This window comes from Calidris pugnax, unplaced genomic scaffold (assembly GCF_001431845.1).
Source record: "Calidris pugnax isolate Ruff unplaced genomic scaffold, ASM143184v1 scaffold30, whole genome shotgun sequence".
Classification (NCBI taxonomy): domain Eukaryota; kingdom Metazoa; phylum Chordata; class Aves; order Charadriiformes; family Scolopacidae; genus Calidris; species Calidris pugnax.
In genome coordinates this window covers 5097623-5106806 of record NW_015090776.1, presented here as the reverse complement: position 1 = coordinate 5106806, position 9184 = coordinate 5097623, and the positions used below count along the sequence as shown (strand labels likewise).

Here is a 9184-nt window from a genome sequence, read left to right as displayed (position 1 = left end):
GGGGGGGGGGGGGTGAGGGTCGGGGACCCTGGGGGACTCCGAGGCGGGAGAGGTGAGGGAGGGGAGCCCCAAGGGACGGACCCTGAGGCAGGAGAGGTGGGAAGGTGGTGGATGGTGGGGGGTGCTGTGGCAAAAGATGTGTGAGGAGCAGCGGGCCCTGAGGCGGGAGAGGGGAGGGTGGTGGGCTCTTTGAGGTCTCTGAAGTGGGAGAGATGAGGATGGGCCCTGGAGGGGCTCAGGGTGCTGGCAGCCCCCCAGGTAGGCCTGGAGCATGGGGCCAGGTGACATGGAGGCGAGGGGCCTGGTGGTGATGCTGCTGGAGGGGGAAGCCAGTACGGTGAGGCTGTCCTGCACTTGCAGCGCTGTTTGGGGAGGTGCAGGGGCAGGAGCTGTGCTTGGAGCCACCCTCATGTCACAGGCCTAAGAATGGGGGAGGGTTTGGGCGCCTGCTTGGCACTCCCTGGCCTGCCCAAGGTGCAGGGCTGATGGGGGCAATGGGGAAGCCACCTCTGGTGAGGGCTGCCCAGGGCTCAGCACTAGGAATGTGGGGGCTTTTGTTGAGGTGTGATGTGTCTGGGAGAGTGGGCAGCAAGAGGCAGAGTGCGGGCACAAGCCTCTCAAAGAGCACAACTGGATGCCTTGAGCCTTTTCTCCTTGCTTGGGACCCCTTCATGATTTTGTACTTTTAGAGTGGCAATACAGGGAGATCAAGGGATGCTCTAGGTACGTTGTACTGTCTTTAAAGGTGGGCCTGGGCTATTCTGTATTTCATTTAGGAGTCTGCTTGTTTGAATTTTTATTGCTGAAACTTAGTTATTCTATTTATTGTGGACTCCTCCTTTTCCCTGAACCTGCACCGTGTGCCCCTTCTTTTGTTTTTACTGTCTGAAATCACAGGACCTATTTCATGTTACTTGTTCTTTAAAAGATTTGTCTGCTTTTTAGAAAGTCTAAACAAAAGCAGTGTTTCCTCCCTAGTTTGCAGTTCAGCTGGTCCATGTGAGCTTTTCCTGAGGGCGGGGGGAAGTAACTCCTGTCTGAATGGCTACTGTAGGAAATGTTGAGAGCGCTAAATCTTTTTCTCAGCCTCTTCAGTGACAAAAGTGTAAGTGGCTTCATGAAGTATTAGACAAGGTCATAGGCTTCAGCTTGGTGTATTAAAATCAATAGCCTGTGCACGATCCCCAGGGACTGAAGAGACCTGTGCCAAGGGATCTGTCTGCTCAGCACAGAGTAAGAAACCAGATTTTGTCCCTGGCCTTCAGATGACATCCTCAGCAAAATGATCTGTTCCAGCCCAGCCATCCCCACAGCTCTAGGAGCTGCCGTCTTTGTCGTTGGTGACCAGCTGTTTCTTCAGAGGCAGCTTTATTCCTGGCTGCAGCCAGGCTGGGCGTTGAGTCTGTTCCTGGCACCCTTCTGACGAGCCTGGTTTGGCTCGGTAGCGATTAGACATGAGAAAAGCAAAGAGCCTTTCACTTTGAGCCTCAAAATGAAACGTTAAAATAACAACAAAATAAGCCTCTTCATGTAGTCTTCTCTTTGATGGTGCTTTTTGGAGCAGGAGCAGCATGAGGATGTTCAACTTCTAAAGTTCTAAAACTCTGAAATGTTGAGGCTATTGAAGGACTTGCGTTCCTGCTTGGACATTCCTCTAGCTCTTGCTGCAGTTCAGACTGTGGCTTTGTAGGCTTTTTCAGGAATTTCAATGTGTTCTGCATTTTGATATTGGTGATTTTATTGCTGAGTTTTCTTCCACTAGCCAGGCAGTAGGCGGACAGGTCATCTCAGCCGTGAGGCTGGGTTTTTGGATTTGTTAATGTCATGGTTACTCTGCATCCGGGTTTTGACAGAAACTCTGTCAGGTGCAGATGGAAATCAGCTGTGCTTATGCTACTGCTAATGGCGTCTCTCTCACTTTTTAGTCATATAAACTATTCTTGGTGGTTTGGGAACTGATCTTTTTTGTGTGGCTGCCTGTTCATTCCCCCAGAGGCCCTGGGTCCAGATGGCCTTAATGTACCTACTAGGAAATACTTGCATGGCAGCAGAAGGGTTGATGTGGTCTGGTGTAGGGTGCAATTGTATGGTCTCTTCTGGAAAGTAGCACATGGTTTTTGTTTAAAACCTTGTTTACAGAATATTTGGCTTGAGCACGTCTGTAAGAGATGGAAGCTGTTTTCACCAAGGTGCTTGCTGAAGCCAGTAGCAACTTCTGCAAACTGCGTGCTCTTAGAGGAGGTCTTGGTTTGCAAGAAGTGAACTCAGGCATGCTGTACAAGAACAGGAGTAATTGGTGTAGAAACACCTGTGTCTTAGAGGTCAGAAAGCATGAGAAGGTAAAGACTGCAAAGCTTAGCTCCCTGTGCCTTTGAGGGAAGTACAGGAAACTGTGCGTTAGATTTTTAGACTCTGCAAAGCTTAGCTCCCTGTGCCTTTGAGGAAACTGTGCGTTAGATTTTTAGACCTTTGTAATTCTAAAATATTAAATAAAAAGAGGGAGTGGGCAGTTGTTCTGCATTCAAGGTTAAAATATAAAGGTAATGTTAATATCATCCTTCAAACAAACAACTTTAAGTTTAGTAGCAATGCAGCATGTGGATAAAACAGGAAGGCAGTTGCACTTAGTGAACAGAAGTAAAAGTGCTGTGACTGAAATGGATATGGAATTGACTACGTTAAAGGAAAGGGACTGGCTGATCTCAGTCCTGGAATATGGAAGAAGGTACCAGGTAATGATCAATGTCTGATAACAAAGCTTTTTATTGAATCTGTTAAGTCCGAGCCAGTAACAAAATACAGAGAACAAGCTGAGTGTACAACAGCACACACTGAGCAAAGACTGAAATAAGTGACCCATTAACAACTGGATAATGTTTTTTCCTGGGTTTTGCTCCGTGGCAGGTAGTGTAAGACTAGCCTTTTTCAGAAACCAGCTCTCTCTAGAGAGAAAAGTTTCGTTGTCTAATCTCTTCCATAAAGGATTTATTATGGAGTCATACGGAAAATTAATTACTGTGTCAAAGGGATGGAGACTTATGCAAGTATTGCAGGATGGGTAACAAACTGGTGAAAGGGAGGGTGTTTGTGCTGCAGTGAAAACTGAGTTGTTGGAGACGGGAGTCAAGAGGCACACATTACTTCTCATGCGTGACCTTGGCATCAAAAGTAAGAGTATGTGGATGACAGATACTTGTGATGAAGCCAGCCTGGGAGAGATGAGCAATAACCCAAAGGAGGAAGAGGAAGGTGATAAATGTGTTACACAAGATGAGCTCTAAAACCATGTAATTACAATTTTATAACAGTGGATTCAGAGGGCGAGTGTGTGCCTCGACAAAGTAATAGGCAGGATTTGTGTTGTGAACTGGAGTTCATCAGTTTGGAAAGAAAAACCAGCAGATGACTGGGTTACTGTGGGGACGTGACTGGAAGACAAGTGTGATCTTTGCTTTAAGAGGTGCTTCTAGCACAGTTGGGAAGTGTTGGTGCCATAATGTGCAGCATTTTGCAGTGCTTTGCACAATGAAAAAGTGGAACAAAGAAAGGTATTTAGAAAGAAAAAATTAAAAGGCCTCACCAAGGAGGCGCTTCAGGCAGGCCTGAGGGGTGATCAAGGGATGCCTGTTAAGGTGATGTGACGTAGCTTAATAATTTTAAGCAATGGGAGCACATCCAGAGCATAAGCTCCAGGGTTGAGGAGGAGGAATTGTTGAATCTGAAGGGTGATTTTGGCTTTCAAGCCTCTGAGCGGCTTTGCATCAGATGCAGTGAGGATAAGAAATCTGGCTGGGTTGAAGGTAAATCTTGGTGAACATAGGGAAGAAATTACTTAATATCATTACCTGTTGTATCGAAGTGTGTGAGGATCCAGAAGGTTCCTTCCAGTTCAGTGGTTTCTCTGCTATATAGCAAAATATTTGAATTGAAGTATTTTTTTCTTTCATCTGTTTGGCCTGCAGAACACAGAATTCTTATAAATCGCTTTCTCTGTCAAGATTCCCATGTGACCCATGTGACGTAAGAGAAACAAGATAAAATGTCTGAAGCCTAATGCTGCCAATACTGGAGTCTTTGGGCTTCCAGATGACAGCTTTCTAATTTAAGCATTGCATCTGATACAGGTGAAGCCTGTCTAAACTCTTGCTGTGACAGAAAGATGAAATTGATCATGAAACTGATGGCGGATGTCATGGCTCAGTTTAAATCTTACTTTACCTGTCTTGTATAGGCTCCTGATAGCACCAGATGAGGGATGCTTTTTACCTGGCTCAGAATCAGGGGTTGGAAGGGACCTCTGGAGATCATCTAGTCCAACCCCCTGCCAAAGCAGGGCCACCCAGAGCAGGTTGCACAGAAAAATGTCAAGGTGGCTTTGAATGTCTCCAGAGAAGGAGACTCCACCCCCTCCCTGGGCAGCCTCTGCCAGGGCTCTGCCACCCGCAAAGTAGAGAAATTCCTCCTCATGTTTAGGTGGAACTTCCTATGTTCCAGTTTGTGCCTGTTGCCTCTTGTCCTGTCCCTGGGCACCACTGAAAAAAGACCGGCCCCGTGCTCTTGACCCCCTCCCTTTAAGTATTTCTAAGCATTGATCAGATCCCCCCTCAGCCTTCTCTTCTCCAGACTCAAAAGCCCCAAGTCCCTCAGCCTCTCCTCGGACGGGAGATGCTCCAGGCCCCTCATCATCTTTGTAGCCCTCTGCTGTCCCCTCTCCTCCAGTTCCCTGTCCTTCTGGAACTGGGGAGCCCAGAACTGCGCGCAGAGGGGGAGGATGACCTCTCTCGACATGCTGGCTCCATGCTCTTCAATTTGGCTTTAACTAAAATTAGGCAGAACATGCTAGATACTCCAGCAGGAGCATATTAGAGAATAAAAACAAGTCCTCAGACAGACCTTGGCGTTTTCATTCTGCCTTCCCTCATCAGCAAAGGTCACTGACTCCCTTCCAGGAGACCTCAGTGTAAAGACCTGACACTGCTTACCAGACAAAAGACACTTTGTGGTGCCAGCTTGTGGTGACATCCCGTGCAATGAGGTTTCTGCATCTACAACCTCCTCCTGGCAGGTTGGTGTCGAGTGTACCTGGTACAACCTAGAGCTCACTGGGGGGGACTCTGGAAATGGTGTGTAGTATTTCCCACCTTCTCTCTTGAGGCCTTGGATGGTTGTTAGTTGAGGACAGTAGGTTTCGTCAGTGCATTGTAAGCAGACTGCTGTGTTTCTGTAATGGTTCTTGGTTAGGGATGTTCTATAGTCTGAATTTTCACTTCTTTTAGTCCAGTTGATACTGATGAGTTGCAAGTGAGGTGGAGTCAGGGTCTCTGAGCTTGAGCAGTAGGAGGTGAGAACGCCTGTTGGCGCTGCGGTTCTGAGCCTTAGCCCTCTGTCTGTCTGTGCTGACCCAGCTTTAAAACAGGGCTGGGACTTCTGGCAGCCGGTTGGTTCATATTTAGATGCTGAGTTGCTGGTGACTTGTGTTGGTAGCTATTCTTGTTTCTGCTTTTTAAAGAGAAGACCTCAATATGGAAAGCTCCCCTACGCTAATAACCAAAGACCCTCAATTGTATCGCTAGAGCTGTGAAAGAGAAGCATTGATCTCTCTTGTCCAAAGGCTTGAGCTGAGATCCGTTCCTGATGCTGACACCACTTTCTCTTTTCTCCCCAGGTTCAGTACTGTGGCTTGCTGTTTCGCCATGAGGGCTGGCCCCTGTGCATTCACGAGAAGGTTGTAGTCCAGCTGGCTTCCATTGACTGGCGAATCTTGAAGCCTGGTGACTTCTACCTGCAGGTGGTCCCCTATCTGAAGAAGTCTCCACGAATTGTGTTGAAATGTTTGGCAAAAGACAAGCATAATGTAGAGGAAGTCGTGATTCCGGAAGTTTCCTATACCTCTATTTTTACTCTGGAATGGTTGAGTACTATCAATGGAGAGCGGATGGGTATAGCACTGGAAAATTGTTTACTAACCACTGATGAGAAAATATTTCGTGTCCCCTGGGATAAAGTGGTTAATCCTGAATTTATAAATAAACCAAAAATAATTGAAAACAGTATCATCTCTCCAGAAATAACAGAGGAGCCTTCAGTTTTGTACCTCCCCATGGACCATGCTGAGTCCAATTCACCAGACCTAGGATCTCAATATCTACAGGAACGAAGTGCGGATCGAGACAACCTGGTCATCAACAGTACAGCCCCGCAGTTGGGTGAAACTCTTGTCAACGGTGTGTGTACAAGTCATGTGCCTCAAGAGAGCTTGAAAAGTGACCTTGAAGGGGAGTACGTTGAGCTGACAGAAGTTTCATTGCCCAGGTTTGGGCCACAAAGAGACTCTTTAACCCGATCGCTAGCTTTAAATTATCTAACTCAGCCCAGAACACGAGTGAATGCCTCTAAAGGCAAGCACAGGTTTATTGTCATTCAAGACAGTACCTACTCCAAGAACTTAGTTCAGTCGGCGCTTATGCAGAAGGAGCACTGTCAAATGGACACTCTGGGGACTTCGACAGAAGTTCTCAAAAATGTAATTCCGCTGGAAAGCAATCAAATGATGGCACATGGAGAACTGGTTCCAGAAGGTCAGCTGGTGTCAGGTGGTCCTGGAAACATGGGGAATAGCATTCCTGTGGCTGAGTCCCCTGCCTGTGGTGCAGAAGATTTGTCTGCAGAGCAGGAAACCCGTGGCGAGCACTCCATCGATTGGCGGTACGCGCTGTGCAGCTACAGTGACGTGTGTGCTAGTGATGGTGTCAACTGCAAAACACAAACTCCTGCTGCTCCTGGAAACGTGGAAGGAGAAGGTGATGGTTGTAGTGGAAATCTTGGTGTTGAAACATCAGGGCAGAGCCCAGAAACAATTCTAGACGCTACTCCTGCTGAAGAGGAGGAGATACTGAGAAGACATGGAGAACCACTGACTGAGGATCAAAATGAGGTGACACAGATGAATCCCTCTCCTGTATCTGTCCTGGAACCTTCAGGACCACATTGTACACTGAAGGAAAGTTGTGATGTTTCTTGCCAGAGTGTCAGTGAAGGTGTTGTGCCAGGCCAGGCCTCTACAACACTTGTTGTGCCTGAGAGTTCCGATGTGGGTGTGGAGAGAGGGTCTTCTGCAGGGAGCATGACAGATGTAGGAACAGTTGGTGCTTGCTGCAGTGATCAGGAAGCAAACCTTAGTTCTTCATTAAATCCTCCAGAACAGAACCAAGAAGAAGTAAATGAATTTGAGCTGGAAAGAAGGGACAGCCCTGAGGAAGTCAAAGAGTCCGAACAAATATTGACTGTAAATGAGAATCAGACTAGTCATAGTCACTGTTCTGTCAAAGCTCCTACAGATGGACTCTTCTCAGATGGGGAAGAGCAAGAGGTCTCTGCATGTCAGCATAAGAAAGCTGAAGAAGCTGTACTCCTCCAGACTGCTGTGTCAGCAGAGGGTGATCAGACAGCAGTACAATTAAATAACGGTGACTCTTTGATGGGCCTTGATGCACAAACAGAAGGCTCAAGTCAGCTTGGAACCCAGAATTCTGGAGAGAGCTGTGAGGAACCACAAAGACAAGCAGAAAACCAGGGCTGTAAAAGTGAAGAGAACTCTGCGCTGAACCCAGAGTGTGTAGCGGTACAGGACTTGAAGGGAGGGGAGGAGAACCAAGGAAGTTTGTCTTATGGGGAAAAGTCAAGGACTATAGCCTTAAAAACACTGGAATCCATTGAAGAAGAACTGGAGGTTGGACCACCGTCCTCAGGACCCGTTGAGGGACATGCAGAGCCCACTGCTCTGCACTCCCCCCAGGAGGCAGCTTCTGAGGCATCATCTCCTAAAGGTACAGCAATTGGGTGTTTATCTGTTTGATGATGGGGATTGAAAGCAAAGTCATTGAGAAGTGCTGCTGACGGGTAGTTCTGCTGGGAGGCTTTGGGGTAATAACCCAAACTGCAGGAAAGTGATTAGGTTGTCATGTCTGTGGCTTGAAATTAGCTTTCCCTTCACAGGTGAGTTTATTGTAACTATTTTGTTTAACAGTTCTTTGCAAATTTACGTCCCTACAGAACAAAGTTGCAGGGTAAGGGACTTCTAATTTCAGTTAATCTGATTGTTGCTGACCTCCACCCGTTATATTCATCAGGTGCACATTATGGCTGCTTGCAATAGGAATGCACCAGAAGAGAATGTGTAACTCTGCCAGTCCTTCATAGTTGAAAATTGGCTTTAGGAGGATAGTTGTGGCAGGAGGAAGCAGCAGTGGATGCCACAGTAAAACACGAGCTGTGTGACATGACCTGAAGTTCAACAAACGTGTGTGCTGGTAACTGATTTAAGAAGCAAACTGCAGAGTTGAGGGATTCCCCCCACGTACTTCCCCCCCTTCCCCTCTGGCATGCTTTATTCAGCTTGGTTATGTTTCAAGGAGGAGCTGTTTAGCTTGAGTGGGACAGCACAGAGAAATGAAGCACCTAACTTCAACTCAAACGATACGTTCAAGCAGGTTAGTGCCTGGCCTTCTCGCTGCCTGGGTTCCTGTGCTGGAGCTGTGCTCCTTTGGGAGGAGTTGAAGAGGCCCATCCGGGTCCCTCTGCCTTTCACACCAGACTGTAGGCAGGCAGTTTGGAACCCCAGGGACACGGTGTTGGCTTTGCCTGGCTCTGCTGAGTCTGGAAAGCTCTAGCTAGATATGCAGATCCCATCGAGACGCGTGTGTGGCGGGGGCGGGCGAAACGTGCCATTCCAGTTCCACAGCTCGCGTTCCCTGAGACCCCTGGCTAGGAAAATTACCCAGCTTTCACATTTCAGTATTAGAGTGAGGGCTCTTGAAAGGGTCGCAGGTACAGACCCGCACTGCTGGAGCATGTCTGACCCTCTGGAGGAGCAGATTGAGGGCTGGTCTTTTTGGGACAGGCAGCTGGTACAATGCTTGCACTGGGCTTGAACTGTGTCGATAAGAGCCTACATCAGCACTGCAGCACTACTCCCTTTGGCTGCAAAACCAGCTACTTTCTCAAGTGTCTCAAAATCACATTTTACCTGATGGCCTTAGTGTGACCTGCTAATGGAGCTTCACTGATGAAAAAGAAATTTCATTAACGCCCGCACCCAAATATTTTAATTCCATAATTAGGCAGGCCTGTGGTTGCTGGGCATTTCTGATACTTTTGGCGTGACGAGCACTTCTTTTTCTGTGAA

The 9184-nt window shown here is 47.6% G+C and overlaps 1 protein-coding gene across 3 annotated transcripts in view; it reads left to right on the top strand.

Moving 5' to 3' along the window:
• The window catches only part of PLEKHG4 (pleckstrin homology and RhoGEF domain containing G4), a 90581-nt gene that overhangs the window by 17685 nt on the left and 63712 nt on the right, over nt 1-9184 (top strand). For all 3 annotated transcript variants that reach the window (XM_014948898.1, XM_014948907.1, XM_014948891.1), the window contains exon 3: nt 5666-7826. In XM_014948898.1, coding sequence (XP_014804384.1) covers nt 5666-7826 — 2161 coding nt within the window. The remainder of the gene's footprint in view (nt 1-5665; nt 7827-9184) is intronic.